Genomic DNA, 22,500 nt, shown 5'->3' with positions numbered 1-22,500 from the left:
TTTTTTTTTTTTTTTTTTTTTTTTTTTTTTTTTTTTTTGAGATGGCGTTTCCCTCTTGTTGCCCAGGCTGAAGTGCAATGGTGCGATCTCAGCTCACCCAAACCTCTGCCTCCCAGGTTCCAGCAATTCTTCTGCCTCAGCCTTCCCGAGTAGCCGGGATTACAGGCAGGTGCCACCAAGTCCGGCTAATTTTGTGTTTTTAGTAGAGACAGGGTTTCTCCATGTTGGTCAGGCTGGTCTCAAACTCCTGATCTCAGGTGATCCGCCCGCCTTGGCCTCCCAAAGTGCTGGGATTACAGTCGTGAGCCACCGTGCCCAGTGGACCTGCTTTTTAACTTCAGGAGTGGAGGCACCACAACCTATCATCATAGCTCTCATTTGACCCCCCTTTCCCCTCCACACACACAAAGGACAGACAGATACCAAGGCTGTTTATTGACAGCGGCTCTCCCTCTGCCCTTCTAGGGTGCCTAATACCCAGTCTCCCCAGTGGACACAAGTGGAGTGGCTCTGAGCTTGACCCCAGGCGCCTTCCTCCTGCCAGCCTTCCCTGCCTCGCAGCCTTGGCCTTCCTGGTTTGCCACAGGGGCTGTTACTCCTTTGATTCCACATCGTCGTTCTGGAAGTGTGTAACGCAGGCTGTGTGAGCCGAATCATGAGAGCCACAGAAGGTGTTCATGCTGTGGCAGCTGCCAAGGTGGCGCAGGGCTGCAGGCAGGAAAGGCGGGCATGAGGCGGTGCTGGCTGCGCTTGCGTCCGGCTTCTCTCGCCCCCGGCTTCCCTCGCCCCACACTCACCTCTGGTAACATTGACTTTGTTGGCCGCCAAGATGTCCGCCTGAATGCTGTCTATTTTCGTGTACAAGTCCTCAGCGTTGCTCTGAGGACAGGAACAAGGGGGACCCAGCTGGGGTGCCAGGGCAGTCTGGACTCGGAGTTGGGCTTGGCAGAGGGATGCTGCAGGTGAGGGGCGGGCTGGCAGCCTGACCGAATGGGCAGGAAAGGGAACAGGAAAGTGGCAGGTGCAGGAGCCTAGGCTAGGGCAGTCCCTCCTGCAGCTGGTGGCCAGCTCCACTCTGCATGTGGCGCGCTGCAGAATGGGGACGGTGTGGAGGGGCACCACACTGTCCGAGCCACCGACTGCTCCTTGCAGTGGAGCGGGGAGGGAGCACTTACCAGGAAGAGCTGGTAGAGTTCCTCCCCCCATGCACCTGCACACGTGCTCCGCCACCAGAGGGAACATCTGCACGAAGCACTGCGCCACGCGGCGGGGCGGCGTGACTGCCAGGCGCCCGGGCTGTGGGTGTCGCCGCCCTTCCCGCCCCCTCGCCCCCGCCGCGCGCGCACCTCTAGCGTGAGGCTGGCCAGCCGCTGGCTGTTGCTGTGGTCTGTGTTGCCCATGGCGGCCATCAGGCCGTGCACCACGCGCAGGTACAGCAGCTCCTCGGCGATGCTTATGTCGTTGCGCACCAGGACCCTGAGCCAGGGGTTCGGGCTGCGGCGATGCCTTGGGGCTCACCCGACGCACACCCGCGCCCACCCGGCGCACAGCGTCGGGAGCTCTCTCGGGGCCCGAGGGCAGCGCCAAGCCAGGCTTGCTGCAGCCACCTACTACCCCCTGCCCGCTTACCCGATGGCCTTGGCGGCCGCGGCCTGCTGCAAAAACATCAGCAGGCTGGGGGTGAGCTGGAGAATCGAGGGGTCTGAGGAAGGTGCGGCCGTGAGACAGGAGGCCCCCCAACCCGCGGCCCAGGTAGCCCCATCAGAGCAGGTCCCTACCATTGAGGATCTTGGCTTGCAGTTTGGAGGTCTCTTTGACCGATGGTATCAGCAGCGCCACGAGGCCCTTAAGCAGCGCCTGGCGCACGTCGTAACCGACCAGGTCCTTGATCAGCTCGATGGCTGGGGAAGGAAAGAGGTGCTGGAGAGAGGCCCCAGGCCCCTCTGCCACCAAGGAAGCAAAGAACCCGGTGAACCAAGTCGCCACCCATCACTGTCCTCCTCCTGACCTTTTACTGCCCGGCACTGTGTAGGGCGTCAGGGAGCTAGGAAGGCAACACCTCGGTTGAAGAGCAGGAGGAGGGGGCTCAGTGGAACACCTCAGTTGAATTGGGGGGGCGGGGGAGGAAGGGTGGGATGGTGAGCCCAACCGTCCAGGTGGCCTAGGATGTCAGCGCCGGAGGCTGAGAGGCCTCAGAGACCTGAGCATTTGCCTTGGAGGATTCCGGGCTTCATGTAGGAGGGAAGGGCTTGGTCTTTATAGGAAGGCAAGATGGAGAAAAACAAGGGGTGAGAGGGAGAGGGAGCAAGTGGGTGGGGGACTTATGGTAGGAAATGAGAGAGGGAAAGCAAGGTAGGCGGGAGTTTAGAGAAGCTCTCCTTCTAACCATCATGAAGCCCTTTCCACCCGGCAGGGTGCCAGGCTTTCCATTGAGCCCTCTCCACCAGGCAGGGTGCCCGGCTTCCCATACAGCATCCGTGGAAGCTCACCAGAACCCGATGAGATGTGCTTCCCCATTTTACCTTTGCCAAAATTAGGCACAGAGAGGTAAATACTTTGCCCAAGCTACACAGTTAGAAAATGATGGAAGCAGAAGGAGGGAAAGATTTGGTTAGGAAGGAGAAGGGGACTAGAATTTATCCGGGGCATTTCCTGCAGGGCTTTGCTATAAATACTTTACACTCAGTCATTCATTCGGTCCAGCATTCACTCAGCCTTTTGGCACAACTGCATGTGAAGGCCTATGTGCCAGGCGCGGCACTGGGTGTTGAGGATACAGAGCAGATTCATTTTTTCAACCAACTTTCCTTAAGCACCAACAAACAGGCTATAATAATATGGTGACAGATGCTGTGGAAGGGGCCAGTGGTCAGGCTGTGGGAGCACCAGAGAAAATGGGCAAGGAGTGAATATTTTTGTAAAGAGAAAGGAACCACAGAGCTACAGGGGGCAAGAGGAGATGCTAAGGCAATGGTACACCAAGGTAAATGCTACTTTTAAAATTTTTTGTTTCTTTTGAGACAGAGTTTCACTCTTGTCACCCAGGCTGGGGTGCAATGGCTCACTGCAACCTCTGCCTCCTGGGTTCAAGTGATTCTCCTGCCTCAGCCTCTGGAGTAGTGGGGACTACAGGTAAGTGCTACCACGTCTGGCTGATTTTTGTATTTTTAGCAGAGGCAGGGTTTTACCATGTTGGCCAGGTTGGTCTTGAACTCCTGACCTCAGGTGATCCACATGCTATGGCCTCCAAAAGTACTGGGATTGCAGGCATGAGGCACCATGCCTGGCCTCTTTTTAAATTTAAATTTTAAGGCCGGGCGCGGTGGCTCACGCCTGTAATCCCAGCACTTTGGGAGGCCGAGGCGGGTGGATCACGAGGTCAAGAGATCGAGACCATCTTGGTCAACATGGCGAAACGCCAGCTCTACTAAAAATACAAAACATTAGCTGGGCATGGTGGTGCGTGTCTGTAATCCCAGCTACTCGGGAGGCTGAGGCAGGAGAATTGCCTGAACCCAGGAGGCGGAGTTTGCGGTGAGCCGAGATCGCGCCATTGCACTCCAGCCTGGGTAACATGAGTGAAACTCCGTCTCAAAAAAAAAAAAGAAAAAGAGATAGACGTCTGGGTATAATGCTTTGTGTTCGCTGGTTTTGACGCTTTGAGAGTCTGGGGTGTGTTGCCAGTGCCATGAGTCCCAGCTCTCTCGGGGGCTAAGGTGGTATAAGACATGAGGAGTACCTGAACTTAGGAAGTTGAGGCTGTCGTGAAAGAATGTGTCACTACATTCCAGCCTGGGCAGCACAGCAAAACCTTATTTATCTCTCATCCTTTTTTTGTGGTTTTTTGAGATGGGGCTTCACTCTACCACCCAGGTTGTAGTGGAGTGGTGCGGTTGCAGCTCACTGCAACCTCTGCCTCCCACGCTCAAGGAATCCTCCCACCTCAGCCTCATAAGCCTGGTTAATTTTTTGTACTTTTTGTAGAGACGGGGTTACAGGCGTAAGCCAGCGTGCCTGGCCTATTGCCACATTTTAAAAATTTTAGCTTCCTGTTTCCTAAAGATGTTTACAAGATTGTTTCTTTTTTAAAAAAGGAAAATCCAATAATTTGGCTGAAGTTTTTGTGAGTCTTTCTAGTCTGCTAGTTCCAATTTATCGTGATGCCTTTGTGTGCATGGTTATCTTTTTTTTTTTTGAGACGGAGTTTCATTCTTGTTGCTAAGGCTGGATTGCGAGTGTGGGATCTTGGCTCACTGCAACCTCTGCCTCCTGGGTTCAAGTGATACTCCTGCCTCAGCCTCCGGAGTAGCTGGGATTACATGTATGTGCCACCATGCCCAGCTAATTTTGCATTTTTGGTAGAGATGGGTTTTCTCACATGGTTACTATACTTTGGGCTGTTCTTGTATTTGAAATATTAAGTGTAGGAAAAACTTAAGAGCTAGAATGATGATACTTTCTTCCAGAGATAATTTTCATTTGTTTCTATCAGCTACCTGGGGGGACAAAAAATTCTGGACTACCTTTGTCCACGCTCAGCTAATTTTTGTATTTTTTAGTAGAAACGGGGTTTCACTATGTTGGCCAAGCTGGTCATGAACTCCTGACCTCTAGTGATCCACCTGCCTCGACCACCCAAAGTGCTGAGATTACAGTCATGAGCCACCATGCCTGGCCTGTTTTGCCTTTTGACGCTGCTAATTGCTTCAGGATCAGCAAATGGCCTCAGCTTTGAGGGCTGGCCTATTGGGTTCTCACCTCCCCCTCGATTTTGGTATGGTAATTCCTCATTGTACTGCTCTCCAACGCTATTAAGAAGATTACATTTTTTTGGTAGATATTTTAGTAGTTCCAGGAGTCAGAGTTGTTGAAATTGCCCAGCCCACCATGATCAGAAAGGGAAGTCTTCTTTATCCGCCTGTTGCTATTCATTCTTCAAGGCTCAGCTGAGAAATTAACTTTCAGGAAGCTGCCCCTGGCCTGTTCTCCTCTGCCTTCATCCTCCATTCAGGAGTAGATGTCCTATGTCTCTGACCCTGTAACACGGTTTTCTTGCTATAGAATACCAGTACCATCCAGTAAATGGTCTCCTCACTAGTGTGCACTCCAGTGGACACATCTGATGCATCTCCCCTGTTTACCCAGAGCCTCAAACCATTCCATGTACACAATGCATGTTCCATACCTCTTGTTGAAAAGACTTAATTGGATTCTGCATTTCAACAGGCTAAAGACCACTTGGGTCATGGCAGCCTAGGACCACGTTTAGAAACCACCGGCCTGGTGGTGGAAGATCCCAGAGGAGGCTCTGCACTGGCCACTGTGGCCCTCATTCACACAGCTACAGAACAAACCTTTCCACTCTGAATCTTCCACACACTGGAGAACCAGAACTGCTGCAGCTCTCTCCCTGTATACCCAATGGCCAACTTTTTTTTTTTTTTTTTTTTTTTTCTGATTCTCCTACCTCAGCCTCCCGAGTAGCTGGGATTATAGGCACCCACCACCACACCTGGCTAATTTTTTTGTATTTTTAGTAGAGACACGGTTTCACCATGTTGGCCAGGCTGGTCTCGAACTCCTGATCTCAGGTGATCCACCCGCCTTGGCCTCCCAAAGTGCTGGGATTACAGGCATGAGCCACCACATCCAGCCCCATGGCCAACTTTGAGAGTGCTTTGAAGTCAGTACCTTATACTTCTTGGCCAGCCCAGAATGGGGCACCACTCTATGGATGCTCATATCATACAAGCCAGACACAACAGAAAGGGAAAGAGTGTGGCCCTTCTCACAGTGGGAGACACAGGGCACCTAGCAAGATGGTCAGTGAAGGGGACTGCGTGGATTTACAGAGCACACAGGATGGGTCTCCACGAGAGACTGCTTCAGCTCTTGCAAACTTTACTTGTTTAACTCCAAACAGGCATGTGCTGCCTAAAAAAGGAACATGTGCTGACGATTTCTAACTTTGTCAGAAAACTGTCATTGATTTCCAACAGAGCAAGTGGCCTGGGAAGGCAGAGGCAACAGCCATATCCTGTGTGCTGCAGGCTGCATCCTCAGCTCTCCTGGGTGCTGCTGAAAACACCGGCAGAGGGATGGGGAGCTGACTTCTCCACTCTGGGGCTCAGAGTGCCCTTCGGCAGGAAGGAGAGAGTTTTGGCTGGTGTGTCAGTCTAAGGAAAGGCATGGAAAGGCTACTAATAGAGAACCAGGGTACCTCCTTGAAACTGCCCTTGTGCCAGACCCTGGGGCCTCTTCCTCAACAGCCCCAGGCTCCAGAGCCTTCCGGCACACTAGAGCGGACCTGGTCCTGAAGCCCTACAAAGCTCATCCTGGTTTTCGCTATCACAGAATTAAAGAATCACCCCAAGGTGGAAGATCTTCTAAGACATCCTGTGCTATCCCTTCCAGTACTTATTCGCTCTCTGGGGGACAGACCTTCTGGGCCAGATCCTTTCCTCTGAGGACCTTCCTGATCCAGAAAGAGTGGCCTCATTCAGAAACACTTCTTATAATCAACCAGCCACTACCCTGGGCTGCCTCTTTCTTCCAGGTCTTCCCGGGTAGCCCTCACAATCCCATCTACCCACCCCTTGCAGCCTCCGGTTGCCCAGATGTGGTCCTATTTTGGAGTCAAAGGCCCAGCAACATTGTGGAGGGAAAGGGACCAGCCCTGGGAAGGTGCAAAGCACTTGAGCTTCCCTGGCTTCCCCCAGACACTCTGATCTGGACAAAATGGCAGCCTGGACATCTCTGGCTGCTTGGCAGCAGTAGCCTGCACTGGCTGGTGCCCGAAACCCCCAAGTCGTTCTCACTTGTTCTGCTATTTGGTTTCTTCCCTTTTCTTGAATTGGCACAGCTCATTTTTTTGGAGCTAAGTGGTCTGGCCCCTCCTTGCATCTGATAATACTTGGCTTTGTTGCCTGTAGCACGTCCCTCATTAGTAGTTGGGCCCTTCCCAGGCACAAGCTGGCAGCATGTAATGCCAGGACATCCTGGGAAAATGTCTGCCTGTGCCCAAGAGCTCCTCCTGCAGCAGGCCATGACTTGGTGGACATTCAGGGTAGAAATGAATGGGTGAAAAAAAAATATGTATATACATATATGTATATATATGTGTATGTATATATGCACACACATATGTACGGATACATGTATACATATATGCATACACATATGTATAGATACATATATATATTTTGAGACAGAGTCTTGCTATGTTGCCAGGCTGGAGTGCAGTGGTACGACCTCGGCTCACTGCAACCTCTGCCACCTGGGTTCAAGTGATTCTCCTGCCTCAGCCTCCTGAGTAGCAGGGACTACAGGTGCGCACCACCACGCCCGGCTAATTTTTTGTATTTTTAGTAGAGATGGGGTTTCACCATGTTGGCCAAGATGGTCTTAATCTCCTGACCTCGTGATCTGCCTGCCTCAGCCTCCCAAAGTGCTGGGATTACAGGTGTGAGCCACCACACCCGGCCTGGGTGAAGATATTTTTATGAAATTTTTCTGACCACAAATAGCAATTTCTGCCCACGTAGAACCAAATACTCCAGGAGACAAATGTCTAGCTCTGACTATTCACGTTATACTAAATGCTTAATCTCTTGCTAATTATTTGTAACACTTGGAGCTACTTGGAAAAATGAAGATTTATTCACTGCATCATTTTTGACTGAGTTTAAAACTTCACAGCTGTCACTGTTTATACCCAGAGGGAAAGTACTGGTCTCTGCCCAAATGTCTTCACAGGAACCACAGCCAGTTACAACTCTTCATATATTGTACTAGTTACTACTGAGAGCAATTCATTCAGAAAGCAAAGGACAACAAAAGAATACTCAGTTTTGCCTAAAGCCTGTGGTGCTGATAACATCCAAATGACCTAAAGTTGAGCAATCACTGATTTATTCATTGATTCATTCATTTCAACAAAATTCGCACTGAGCATCTTGTCTGTGCCAGGCCTCTGTGCTAGGGTCATGAAGAGGACTAAGACCTAATCACTGGCCTTAGGGACATCACAGCTGAGTGGGGGATACCAACAAGGAAAGTGGTGTTTCTGATGCGCTGTTAACAAGGGCCATGGGAACAAAAAGGAAGCCAGGCTGGCTGATGGAGTTGAGATGATAGGGGATGGAGAATCAGGAGAAGGATTCCTTGGAAAAGGTGATGCTTGAATTGGCAAAACCATGGGGAGAAGGGAGAGGCTGGAATGTAGAATGTGGCAAGTGCCATGTCACACTGTGGCCAGGCAAGGGAGATCTGGCCGTGAAACAGGGATGCCGGGCTTAGCATCAGAGCTAAGCCTGTGGAGGCAGGCCAGCCCCAGCTTCTGAAGGGCTTTGCATGTGCCAGCAACCCGATACAGCAGGCATTTTTCTCATCTTTCATTTCAGAGACAACGAAGGCTCAAAAAGATGAGTTGCTCGCCCAGGATCAGATAGCTAATATGAATTGTTCTGATTCCAGGCTGGGTGTGGTGACTCATGCCTGTAATCCCAGCACTTTGGGAAGCTGAGGTGGGTGGATCACAAGGTCAGGAGTCCAAGACTAGCCTGGCCAAGATAGTGAAACCCTGTCTCTACTAAAAATACAAAAATTAGCCGGGCACAGTGGCAGGGACCTGTAATCCCCACTACTTGGGAGGCTGAGGCAGGAGAATTGCTTGAACCTGGGTGGCAGAGGTTGCAGTGAGCTGAGATTGCGCCACTGCACTCCAACCTGGGTGACAGAGTGAGACACTGTCTCAAGAAAAAAAATAGTTCTGATCTCAAAGCCCATATTCTTCACCGCTCATCTCTACTGCCTCCACTCTGGTGGTGGACTAGGAAATGGACTGTGGTGAGTGCCACACTGGAGAGATGGAGATTGGTGAGGCCAGTGCAGGCGGGCAGTAGGAAGACCCGAATTGCAGCAGTGGAGACAGAATGGAGAAGAAGGGAACAGATCTGAATATTGAGGAGTTAGAATTGACTGGTCTTGTTAGAAGTTGGTTGAAGGTGGGAAGCAAAAACACATGACAATTACCAATATTTCTAGCCTGGGCAGCTGGATACTTTCCATTGAGATTGGGACCCTGGAGAAGAAAAGCCTTGGAGCTGGAATATCAGAAGTCCACTGGTGATATCCAAGGGGAGGTGTTTAGAGGGCAAATGGACACATGGGTCTGGAGCTTGCGAGAATGGTCTGAGCTGGAGAGAGGTCACTCAATCACTCTGTCCTCCACCCATAAAATGGGGAAAATAACAGTGCCCACCTCCTTGGCTTGTGGTAAGGGGAAAATCAGTAAAGATCAAGGGCAGTACCCAGCATAGAGTCAGCACTCTGTAAAGGTTAGCAACTATTGTTTCTATCATCATAGGTGGTAATTAAAGTCATGGGAGCGGACGAGGTGCCATAGACCGCAAAGAAGGAGAAGAGGACCTGGGGCTGAATACGGGAAAAAAACATTGACACCTAGGGGACTGGCAGAGGAAGGGGAATGTATAAAAGACCAAAGCAGTTTCTAGAGCCATAGGAGGAAGCCTGGAGAGTATGGGTTTGGGAAGGAGGATGAGAGTATTCAAGGAGGAGATATCATCAGGAGGTTTTGAATGTTTGAGAGTTCAGGCCCCATGAAGCTGAGGGCATGCTCTGTGGGGCCCATGCTCATGCATTTGACAAACAGGAACCGAGCACATGCTAGGTGCAGTGCTGGTGCGGACAAAACATCAGTAAATGAAACAGATGCAGCTGGGTGCAGTGGCTCATGCCTGTAATCCCAGCACTTTGGAAGGCTGAGGCCAGGAGTTCAAGACCAGCCTGGCCAACATGGTGAAACCCTCTCTACTAAAAATACAAAAATCAGCCAGGTGTGATGGCGGGCGCCTGTAATCCCAGCTACTCAGGAGGCTGAGGCAGGGGAATTGCTTGAACCCAGGAGGTAGAGGTTGCAGTGAGCTGAGATCATGCAACTGCACTCCAGCCTGGGTGACAGAGTGAGATTCTGTCTCAAAAACAAGACCAAAAACAAAAAACAGATGTGAGGTGCTTGCCACTCACATTCCATGGAAACTTTAGTGGTGCAAGAGACAAATTCATTCCTCCAATCCAAAGAGGAACTTTGGAATCCACAGCCTATCAGCATCAGAGGAAACCTCAGTGATCACTTGTCTGATCATCTCATTGAATAGATGAAGAAACCGACAACGAATGACTTGCCCAGGAAACCACAGTGAACAAGAGACAGGGCTGTAGCAGCAGGCTTAGTATTCCTTTGGCAGAAGGAGCCATAGAAATGGCATTGTATCTGGGAACCGTGGATGTTCCATGCAGCCATTTCCAGGGTGCTAACAGCACTGGTGTTTTATAATTCTTTGTTCCTAGAGCCTTGCAAAACCAGGGTTCCAGGTCTTTCTCTGCAGGTCCCAACAAGACTGCCACCTACTGGCCACATATGAGAAGTGCGCTTCCTCACAGAGGTTTGCCTCCTTCCCAGCAGGGCACTAGCATGAATGTGTTTGGCATGTTGCACTGCTGTAAGAAACAGACCAGCCAGCCATGGTGGCTCATGCCTGCAGTCCCAACTCTTTAAGAGGCTGAGGCGAGAGGATCGCTTCAGCCCAAGAGTTTGCGGTTGCAGTGAGCTGTCAAGCCACTCACTACATCCTGGGAAACAGTGGGACGATTCCCCCCACCCCACCCCAAAAAAGGCTGGGAGCAGTCAAATCAGCTGGGGCAATATCTTACCCCCCATCTCTACAAGAAATGTAAAAAATTAGCCAGGCATAGTGGCATGTGACTGTAGTCCAAGCGACTTACTGGAGCACAGGAGTTTGAGGCTGCAGTGAGCCATGCATGCGCCACTGCCCTCCAGCCTAGGTGATGGAGCAAGACCCTGTCTCAAAACAAAAACAACAACAGCAACAAAAAATAAGACCAGTGTCATCAGTTTCAGGCATCTTCCTGACATGCTGTAATTAATTCTGTCTCTGATTTCTGTATATCCTGCTACCTCTTTCACCACATCCTGTTCAAAGCCCAATGTTGAAACAATAAAAACATATTTTATGCACATCTTTTGTTTTTAAAGCCAGGCAAAAAAGTAACTAACATATGTGTCATGGTGGTATATGCATTGCTGGATCAAGAATTACTACGGTGTGTCTCCCACTGGTACCTGCTTTCACCCAGTCCAATCCGCCCGTGTCCTGGTGTTTCGAACTATCCCTGAGACCTGAGTCAAGCATCACCGTCCTCAAAAAGGAGACAGTGTAAGTCCAGGGCAGGACGCAGATGTTTTGAGGGGCAAGCAAATGGGGAAGTTAGAAATAAGTTTCCCCCCAAGATTTTCACTTAAATACTTAAATCCCCTGGAAGACTGTTTTATAGGCTTAACATTTTTTTTATTTTAGATGGAGTCTTGCTCTGTCATCCAGGCTGGAGTGCAATGGCACAATCTTGGCTCACTGGAACCTCCACCCGACAGGTTCAAGTGATTCTTCTGCCTCAGACTCCTGAGTAGCTGGGATTACAGGTGTACGCCACCAAATCTGGCTAATTTTTGTATTTTTAGTAGAGATGGGGTTTTACCCTCTTGGCCAGGCTGGTCTTGAACGCCTGACCTCTGATCCGCCCACCTCAGCCTCCCAAAGTGCTGGGATTACAGGCGTGAGCCACCGCACCCAGCCTGTTTTATAGCGCTTTTATAAATGCTGAATAAAGTGTCACAGTTGGCCAGTTCTGGTGGCTCATGCCTGTAATCCCAGCACTTTGGGAGGCTGAGGTGGGTGGATCACAAGGTCAGGAGTTGGAGACCAGCCGGGCCAGCATGGTGAAACCCCATCTCTACTAAAAATACAAAAAAATAGCTAGGTATGGTGGTGCATGCCTGTAATCTTAGCTGCTCAGGAGGCTGAGTCAGGAGAATCACTTGAACCCAGGAGGTGGAGGTTGCAGTGAGCCAAAATCGCACCACTGCACTCCAGCTTGGGCGATAGAGTGAGATTCTGTCTCAAAAAAAAAAAAAAAAAAAAGCATCATAGTTGAAGTGCTCATATACTTTTGGGAGAGTAATGCATCTTTTAAAATAGCAGGTTTTTATGTGAAAGTCTCCCTCAGTGTCAGAGCCTTCTGGCTGCTGTTTGATGAAGTTGTACAGGACAGGTGGCCTCTTATACAGCCACAAAGGCCAAAACTACTGCCCATGTCAGCTGAGAAGTACAAAGCAGGGCCGGGCGCAGTGACTGAGGCCTATTATGCCAGCACTTTGGGAGCCTGAGGCAGGTGGATCACTTGAGCTCAGGAGTTTGAGATGAGCCTGGCCAACATGGTAAAACCTCATCTCTACTAAAAATACAAAAATTAGCCGGGTGTGGTGGCATGCGCCTGTGGTCCCAGCTACTCAGGAGGTCGTGGCAGGAGGATTGCTTGAACTCAAGAGGTTGAGGTTGCAGTGAACCGAGATTTACATCATTGCATTCCAGCCTGAGCGACAGAGTGAGACTCCATCTGAAAATAAATAAATAAATAAAAAAAGAGGTGGAGGCTCACTCCCCTTGAGTGTGAGCTGGACTTAGTGACTGACTTCTAATTAACAGAGTAAAGCAGAAGCGACAGTGTTGAAGTTCTTAAATGGTCTTCTTCCTTGGTCTCTCTCTGTCAGATCACTTGCTCTGGGAAAAGCCAGCTACGCCGTGAGGCCACTGAGGCAGCCTTATGGAGAGGGTGACATGGGCAACTGAGGCCTTTTGCCAATAACCCAACTAACACTGGAAGCAGCTCCGCCAGGCCCAGTCAAGGCTTCAGACGACTGCGGTCCCAGCTGACATCCTGACTGCAACCTCAGGAGAGACCCTGAGCCAAAACCACTCCGTTAAGCTGTTCCCAGGTTCTTGACCCATAAAAATGGTGTGAGATAATACCCTGTTACTGGTTTTTTTTTTTTTTTTTTGGGACGGAGTTTCGCTCTTGTTACCCAGGCTGGAGTGCAATGGCGCGACCTCGGCTCACCACAACCTCCGCCTCCTGGGTTCAGGCAATTCTCCTGCCTCAGCCTCCCGAGTAGCTGGGATTACAGGCACGTGCCACCATGCCCAGCTAATTTTTTGTATTTTTAGTAGAGACGGGGTTTCACCGTATTGACCAGGATGGTCTCGATCTCTTGACCTCGTGATCCACCCGCCTCGGCCTCCCAAAGTGCTGGGATTACAGGCTTGAGCCACTGCGCCCGGCCTGTTACTGTTTTTAGCTACAAATTTTGGGGGGTAATTTGTTATATAGCAATAGGCCATTGATGCAGATAGACTGATTTTAACAGCTTTTGTGGATTTATGCGAAGTTTGAATATGATGGCTTTCATTTTGTCTTCACAGCAGCTGTGCAAACTCTCTGTAGTGGCAGTGGCAGGGAGTTGGGCAGGAAGAAGGCACCTGGAGAGGGAACCTGCTGGAAGTCACCATGCTGCATGGCCTAGACTTCCATCCTTGAGAAAAGGGCATGGGGAGAGGGTGGGGCAGGAAAAAGGGAGGCAAAGGGGCCAGCCATGGGCAGAAGGTGGGTGCTGAGGGGCTGAGGAATCTGAAGTCCTCAGGAGCTCTGAACTTCCGGCTTCTCCCAGCTCACTTAGGCCCTACCAATATAACCAATATGAACTGCTCTAAACTTTACACGTATTTAAAGAAAAGTTTTTTTTTTTTTTTTGAGATGGAATTTTGCTCTTGTTGCCCAGGCAGGAGTGCAATGGCACAATCTCGGCTCACTGCAACCTCCACCTCCTAGGTTCAAGCGATTCTCCTGCCTTAGCCTCCCGGGTAGCTGAGATTACAGGCATGCGCCACCATGCCTGGCTAATTTTGTATTATTATTATTTTTTTTAAGTTGAGATGAGGTTTCTCCATGTTGGTCAGGCTGGTCTTGAACTCCCCACCTCAGGTGATCCACCCGCCTCAGCCTGCCAAAGTACTGTGATTACAGGTGTGAGCCACTGTGCCCCGCCAGGAAAAGGTGTTTTTAGTTCATTGGTAATTTGGTGAATTGGCCACTCAGCAAACTTGTCACTTGGCCAGTTGATTTTTGGCAAGTGTACTTTTGGCAAATTAATATACAGAGAATTGGTCTGCTTCTTTTTTTTTTGAGACAGAGTTTCACTCTTGTTGCCCCCAGGCTGGAGTGCAATGGCGTGATCTCTGCTCACTGCAACCTCCACCTCCTGGGTTCAAGTGATTCTCTTGCCTCAGCCTCCTGAGTAGCTGGGATTACAGGCGTGCGACACCATACCCAGCCAATTTTGTATTTTTAGTAGAGATGAGGTTTTTCCATGTTGGTAAAGCTGGTCTCAAACTCCCAAGTTCCACCTGCCTCGGCCTTCCAAAGTGCTGAAATTACAGGCGTTAGCCACCACGCCTGGCCTGGTCTGCTTCTAATTAAGTCATACACAGTAATTTTTATGTTCTTAGGTAATACTTTTTTAGAAAATTGAGACAGTTGGGCAGGTGCAGTGGGACTGCGCCGGGACTCTTGGGTAATAATTTACTTGTAGGCTGGGTGTGGTGGCTCACGCCTGTAACCCCAGCATTTTGGGAGGCCGAGGCAGGCAGATCACCTGATGTCAAGAGATTGAGACCAGCCTGGCCAACATGATGAAACCCCGTCTCTACTAAAAATACAAAAATTAGTCAGGTGTGGTGGTGCACATCTGTAGTCCCAGCTACTAGGGAGGCTGAGGCAGAAATGTTGCTTGAACCTAGGAGGCAGAGGATGCAATGATCCGAGATCGCACCACTGTACTCCAGCTGGGGTAACAGAGTAAGGCTTCATCTTCAAAAAAAAAAATTATCTGTAAAAGGGTACTAATACATTGACACACACACACACACATACTTCAAATTTCCAACAGAATTCATTAATTTCTTCTTCAGAAAAACTTCTATAACTTTCAAATTTCTCTTCTCCAGGAGGGAAGACCAATAAGTAACTGCTTCTACGGCTTAGACTGCCAATCCTGATACCACTCATTCCTGGAAGAGCAATCCTCCCTGGGTGGATACTGCATTTTCTACTTCACAGCAAAGATAAATGGAGGTGAGTTCCAAGTCTGACCACTTTGGAGAAGTCCTTCCTTCATTTCGATTTTGCTTTCTCAGGTTAAATAGGATAATCATTAAAAGAACTTCTAAAAATCTGAATTCTGTGACTAAAAAAAAAAAAAAAAACCTAAGAAATTAGTGGATGTAGGAGTCAGCCTCCTTTGCCTGTTTTCTTTTCTTTTCTTTTTTCTTTTTGAGATGGAGTCTGCCCAGACTGGAGTGCAGTAGCATGATCTTGGCTCACTGCAACCTTTGCCTCCTGGGTTGGAGCAATTCTCCTGCCTCAGCCTCCCGAGTAGCTGGGATTACAGGTGTGTGCCACCACACCCAGCTAATTTTTGTATTTTTAGTAGAGATGGAGTTTCACCATGTTGGCCAGGCTGGTCTTGAACTCCTGATCTCAGGTGACCCACCCAGCTCGGCCTCCTAGAGTGCTGAGATTACAGGCATGAGCCACCGTCCCTGGCTGCCTGGTTATTTTCACTTCAAAGTGAAGAATGTGCCAATAACGGACAATCAGAACCTCCTGTGGCAGGGGAACTGGGCAGCAGGGTGTTCTCATGGCATTGAACACAATGCTCCTTTGCCACCCCTCCCTTGAGAAAAGGGAGGAAAAGGAAGAAAGAGAAGCCTATCTCACTTGCACAGACATAAAGCTATCACCACGTATGTCCCTCAGGTCTGACATATTCCACTGCAGTGGTTTTAAAACTTAGCCACAGGCCGGGTGTGGTGACTCATGCCTGTAATCCCAGCACTTTTGGAGGCCAAGGCTGAAGGATTGCTTGAGCCCAGGAGTTAGAGACCAGCCTGGGCAACATGACAAAATCCCCTCTCTACAAAAAATACAAAAATTAGCTGGGCATGGTGGTACATGCCTGTAGTCCCAGCTATTTAGGAGACTGAGTTGGGAGGATCACCTGAGCCCAGGAGGTTGAGGCTGCAGTATGCTGTGATCATGCCACTGCACTCCAGCCTGGGTGACAGAGTGAGACTTTGTCTTAAAAACAAAACAAAACAAAACTTGGCAAAAAAAAAAAAAATATATCTGACTTTCTGTTCGTAGAGGAGTGGGATCCATGTGCTTCTCTTGAGTCAGGGCAGGAGGCAATGCTTTGTCACTTATGAAGCAAGGTCAAAAAAGGCCATGCAGTGCTTTGGTCTAGAATGTTGGAGAAGCTCGTTCCTGGCTACCTGCTCTTGGAACCCAGCCGCCAAGCTGTGAGAAGCCAGAGCTACATGGAGAGACCAGGTGTAGGTGCTGCAGTTGACAGTCTCAGAGGAGTCCTACCTTCATGCTCTGAAAGACTCCAGCTCCCTAAGCCAGGTAAGATGGTGCATGCCTATAATCACTTCTTTGGGAAGCTGAGGCAGCAGGATCACTTGAGCCCAGGAGTTCAAGAGCAGCCTGGGTAACACAGTGAGACCTTGTTTCTAAATGATTAAGTAAAATAAAAAGACTAGCTCCCTTGCTCTACCCTATGCCAGGAGTAGGGTGAAGCACTTGGCTCAGATGCAAATTAGTACTATTTTGATGGAATCTTATTAAAAACTTACTTTTTTTTTTTTGAGATGGAGTCTCGCTCTGTTGTCCAGGCTGGAGTGCAGTGGCATGATCTCCACTCACTGCAACCTCCGCCTCCTGGGTTCAAGCAATTCTCCTGCCTCAGCCTCCCATGTATCAGGGATTATAGGCATGCACTATCATGCCTGGCTAATTTTTGTGCTTTTAGTAGAGACTGGGTTTTACCATGGTGGCCAGGCTGGTCTCAAACTCCTGACCTCAAGTGATCCACATGCCTTGGCCTCCCAAAGTGCTGGGATTACAGGCGTGAGCCACTGGCACCTGGCAAAACTCTAAAATTAATGCAAAAATATTCTTGATGAGCAGCATATCCAAATGTCAAGTGAAGACAGGAGACACTCTGGAGCCTGAACAAAAGGAAAGGTCAGTGGTACCAGTCCTCAACAGCCCCACTCTAGACCAGCTGTGGCTCCTGGCTGTCTTCACAGATGAGTCCCCAGACATTGTAGAGCAAAGATCATCCATCTCCAGTGTGTCCTGTTCAAATTCCTGACCTACAGAATATGTGAGCATAATAAAATAGTGGTTGTTTTGTTTGTTTGTTTGTTTGTTTTGTTTTTTGAGATGAAGTCTCACTCTGTTGCCCAGGCTGGAGTACAGTGGCATGATCTTGGCTCACTGCAACCTCCACTTCAAGGGTTTGAGCGATTCTCCTGCCTCAGCCTTCTGGGTAGCTGGGACTACAGGCATGCACCACCATGCCCAGCTCATTTTTGTATTTTTAGTAGAGACAGGGTTTCAACATGCTGACCAGGCTGGTCTTGAACTCCTGACCTCGTGATCCACCTGCCTTGGCCTCCCAAAGTGCTGGGATTATAGGTGTGAGCCACCACCCCTGGCCAATAGTGGTAGTTTTATGGCAGTACATTTGCAGTGGTTTGTTATAAGTAATAGGTAACTGGAAGACCCACCCTCAGCGCTAGAGGCCTTACCATCTCCTACCTTCCTCCAAAAAACTTCTCTTTTTCTCCTTCTCTATACCCTCTTCATTGGCCCTAAGAACTCAAGAAGTAAAAAGTCACTGAAGACACATATCCTCTCCTTAGACATTTCAGATTTTATTCTCAATATGATGATTAACAGCACAAATCAGGGTACACACGATTCATTTGTCCCAATTCATTCATTCATTCATTCAACAAACATTTAAGGGGCTACCTTTTTCAGTGCTATTTATGCACTAACATACAATGGTAAATAAAAAAGATGTGGTCCCAGCTCTTCTGGAGCTGACTTTCTAGCAGATAATACACAAGTAAACAAGTACCCAGATGAGGTCTTTTCCCAAGGAGATAAGTCTCATGATGTGATATGATGGAGAGGGACTGAGGTGGGCGGTGAGAACGAGTGAGGAAGCTTTAGAAAGGGTGATCAGAGAAGGCTTCCTCTCAGAGGTGATGTCTCAGCTTACACTTAAAGTTTAAGAAAGGTCAATCCAAGGTCTGTGGGGAAGGGGAAGAGCCCTCCATGCGTTACAGGCCATGCAGGTATCTAGGTTTTGGTCTAGATGCAATGGGAAGCTAAGGAGTGATAGTGTCTAATACATGTGTGTGTGTGTGTGTGTGCATTTAGTTTTTTGTTTTCTTTTTTCTAGTCTCTCTCTCTCTCTCTATATATATATATACACACATATATATGTATATGTATATATGTGTATATTCAGTTTCTGTCACCCAGGCTGGAGTGCAGTGGCATGATCTTGGCTCACTGCAATCTTCACCTCCTGGGTTCAAGCGATTCTCCTGACTCAGCCTCCTGAGTAGCTGGAATTCTAGGTGTGTGCCACCACGCCCAGCTAATTTTTGTATTTTTAGTAGACACTGGGTTTCACTATGTTGGCCAGGCTGGTCTCCAACTCTTGATCTCAAATGATCTACTCTCCTTGGCCTCCCAAAGTGCTGGGATTACAGGCAGGAGCCACTGTGCCTGACCATACATTTTTAAGATGATCATTCTGGCTGCAGCAAGAGAATGGATTACAGGGGGACAAAATGGAACTAGAAAGAAGAATGGCGGGTTAGACTAAGGTGATCATAGTGGGGGACAGGGACAGGGAAGGTAAGCAGAGATACAGCCTAGAGGACTTGGTAGGCAGGGGATGGGGTAGGTGGTGAGAGAACGAAGGGGATCTGGTATTAGTCCTCCATGTTTTGCTTGAGTGGTTGGGCTGGTGGTGGTCCCTCTTACTGAGATAGGGAAAACAGGAAGAGGAATAGGCTTGGAGAAGAAAATCAAGAGTTCTGTTTTGGCCATAAATTTGAGATGTCTGTTAAACATCCACATGGGAAACCACGTAGGGAAAAATTATACAGAGATGCGAAGGAAGAGGCTGACCTAACAGTCTGGTAGAGAAGTAGGAGAAACAAGTGAAGGAGACTAAGGCAAAACCAGTGAGCGGAGGGAAACGCCTATCGCAGAAGCCAACAAAGAAAGCGAGGGAGTGATCAGCTGGGTCAAAGGCAGCTGGGAGTTCAAGTAGAAGGAAATGGCAAAGAAATGAATAGCTGGGGGCCAACTTGCGGTCAAGGAGGGGTGTGCATCCCTAAATGCTATAATTTTACCTTTTTTTGGTACATGTCTTTTAAATCTCTTTTAATCCATAGGTTCCCAAAGAGGGCCCCTTTTAAAAATGGAAGATAGAGAGCATATTTGCACGTCAATGGAGATGGTCCAGCAGAGAAAAAGGAAAAGGCGAGCTACAGAAGGGAAGTCTTTGAGGGAATGTGCTTCAGAGAATAAGCAGAAGAGGGAGCCTGTGATAGGAACTGGGGACACTAGCATAATGGGAAGGAGAGCAGAGGACGTGGCTAACCTGACTCACCGGTCAGGCAGGTTGGTAGATGTGGTGGGGGAAGGTGGCATTCTCCATGAAAAAGGAGGTGAGGCCACCAACAGCTTCCTCCATCACTGACACCCACAGCAAGATAAACAATCACCAGGCCCCTAAGCCCCTCCACCTCCTGCTGTCAGTGGACACTGCCCTGAGGATGCCACTTTCCCTGTAGCTTTCTCAGGGGAAGGATGCCAATAACCCCATGCTCTGCCCTACACACACACCACATGGGAGTGGAGTGGACACCCCCTGCTTCTCCTTCCAAGACACTCACTTTTCTCCTTCTCAATGCAAACAGGCAAACACAAACAAAACCCCAGTGTCTCGCATAGTTTTCAGCACATCAAAGATATTCAGTAAATATTTGTTTAAAGAAACAAACCACCCCTGCCCTTCTGAGATCAGTCCCTATCACCCACTAAACTCTTCTCCTCTTGGAGAAGAGTTCCTCTTGGACACAGGCTGCTTCTCCATGCTGACTGCTGCCAGCATCCTGGGGCTTCACTCTGGTTTTGCAATTTGGTATACTCAAATTCAAAGAAATTACTCTCTAATCCTCTTTGGTCATAAACTGTTGGGAGCACATTTAAGACCCATCGGAACTTTCCTCCCCTGCCTCGGGAGACGTTTCAGTGGCAACTGAAGGCATGCAAATTTCTTCTCTCCCTCAACTTCCCGTCTATGCTAATCATGTGAAACAGTGCCCCTGAGTGGACAATCATTGTATATGCATTCTCTATATTTGGAATAACAGGAAGACTATTTTGAAGCACCTGGTTAAAATAAGAATAATAATACATTCATTCAACAGACATTTTTGTGTGTATGTGTGCGCATCTGGTATATCTGAAATTACCTTGGGGCACGTAGTTTCACTGTTATCACATGATCCTATAACAAACCAAAGGCAGTCACAGGGTCATGTTCCCACTGCCTCTTCCACAGTGTTAGCTGTTACTGAATAAATGCAGAAGGACTCTAACTTAGGCTGATACTGGAAGAAGCTGGGGTCAGTTACAACTCTGGAGGACTTCATCAGCATGAGGTTTTTTTTGATCGGGCACAGTGGCTTGCACTTGTGATCCCAGCACTTTGGGTTGCAGAGGGAGGAGGATCACTTGAGCCCAGGAGTTTCAGGGCAGCCTAGGCAACATAGGGAGACCCCATCTCTACAAAGAATTAACTGGGCATGGTGATCCATGCCTGTAGTCCCAGCTACTTGGGAGGCTTAGGTGGGAGGATGACTTGAGCCTAGGAGGTCGAGGCTGGAGTGAGCCGTGACTGTGCTACTGTGCTCCAGACTAGGCAACGGAGTGAGACTCTGTCTCAAGAAAGAAAAAAGACCTTTTTTCATGAATTTATTTAACAAACTTCTACTGAGTACCCATTATGCTCTAGGTCCTGAGTTGGAAAAAGATGAATCAGACCTAGTACCTGCGCTGTTGTTCAGAGATCTGGAGGAGAAAGGCATAGAGGTGAGTAATCCCTAACGCAGTGCGATGTGCAGCACTCACTCACTCAGCAAACGTGCAGTGAGGACCTGACATGCTAGGGACTGTGCCGAGGCTATAAGGATAAAAGCCATGGCAGTTGAACTGAAATTGTGCACGGTCTGTGTAAGGGGAAGTCACCATTTTAGAGAACACCGCCCTAATGGAGTGGAATTAAAGGAGGGGAAGTGGGGACAGGGTGGTTCAAAGGAAGGAGGGCTGACATTTGGGCAGGGGTTGAAGGGTCAGGGAAGGGCTTAGAGAGGCAGTGCTTAAGCTGAGCAGTGCTGGATGGATGAGTGGGCATGTTTGGTGGGGCGGGGAGAGGAAGGTCTCAGTGCTACCCAATCTAGCCTTTGGGATTGCTAGACTAAGATTCCTAACATAATTCTACTGCCAGGTCATCCCCTTGCTCCAATGCCAGTAACAACCCTCTGGTGCAGGGTCTGACTATTTCTTAGGTCCCTGTACCACTCCACCCATTCACTGGTGACTCCTCTCCAGCCAGGACACTCTGCTCCAGCTGCTAATAGATTTTAGCACAGCCTTATTTCTCAACATACAAGGGCCACATATGCACACAGACCTGCAGGGGTCAAAACCAAAAACCGACTGTGTTGCTGAAGGAATAATATGCCTGACATTCAGTTTTGGCACTGCTGCCCAGAAAAGACCTAGGTTGGAAGTGGCCTCCAGAGCCTTGCTGATCATCCCCAGGATCTCACTTGTGTACCTAAACCTCAGTGCCTGGTCCTTATGCCCTCCTTCCCAGGTTTCCTGAACCTGGGGCTCAGCCTGTCAACCTGGACACAGAAGTCCCTGTCCCTATACTGATGCCCAGACCATTCCTGATTACTGGACCTTTCTGTCCTGGTCTCCTGGCCCTGCCCACTCTGACATCCATAAGCTGCTTCATTCTCCTCACCAGGCAGTTCCCTGTGCTGTCCGTGCTCTCTTCCTGGGGCCTAGGTTCCCAGCTGGACCAGCACATTCTTATTTTGTCATTTGAACCATCCCCAATGCCTCCCGATTGGCCTCCAGCCTCAAGTGTTCCTGTGGCTCTGGCTGGCCTGGCACAGCATCACCCAGGCCATCTTCGGAGGCTCTGCACTCCCTCAGCCCTCACCTGTAGCAGGCTCACTTTCAGTGGCTCCATGCTGCATGCTGGAGACGCCACCTACCCTACATGGCATTCAAGGTGCCCTCCATTGCTCCTAGCCTACCTTTTCCTAGAGCTAGACCTTTACCATCCCTTCTCCAGTGACCTGCCCATTATTCCCGGGACATGCCCTGTACTTCCCTATGTCTGCCTTCCTGCCATTCCCCTTTCCAGAACAACCTCCTCTGATCCTTTTGACCTTCCAAAATTCTCCCCATTCTCCACAGCTCAGTTCAAACACAGTCTCAGTGAATCCTTCCTTGATCTCCCCCTGTTGAAAATAGAATCTCGTTCCTCTGAACCGCTATAGGAAAAGGGAAGGAAATTATACCGTTTAAATATCTGCCATGAGCTATATGTTA

At 49.1% G+C, this 22,500-nt stretch overlaps 1 protein-coding gene across 1 annotated transcript in view; it reads right to left on the bottom strand.

Annotated features, from left to right (window-relative positions):
• Positions 1-414: 414 nt before the first annotated feature.
• ARMH1 (armadillo like helical domain containing 1) overlaps positions 415-22,500 on the bottom strand; it is a 54,211-nt gene continuing 32,125 nt past the window's right edge. The window contains 7 exon segments of the mRNA XM_032247348.1: positions 415-708; positions 798-879; positions 1,176-1,202; positions 1,204-1,254; positions 1,347-1,476; positions 1,630-1,702; positions 1,779-1,901. Coding sequence (XP_032103239.1) covers positions 593-708; positions 798-879; positions 1,176-1,202; positions 1,204-1,254; positions 1,347-1,476; positions 1,630-1,702; positions 1,779-1,901 — 602 coding nt within the window. The 3' untranslated portion in view covers positions 415-592.

Source organism: Sapajus apella, unplaced genomic scaffold (assembly GCF_009761245.1).
Source record: "Sapajus apella isolate SASKATOON/1434 unplaced genomic scaffold, GSC_monkey_1.0 scaffold62, whole genome shotgun sequence".
Lineage (NCBI taxonomy): Eukaryota > Metazoa > Chordata > Mammalia > Primates > Cebidae > Sapajus > Sapajus apella.
This window is presented reverse-complemented; position numbering and strand designations above follow the sequence as displayed.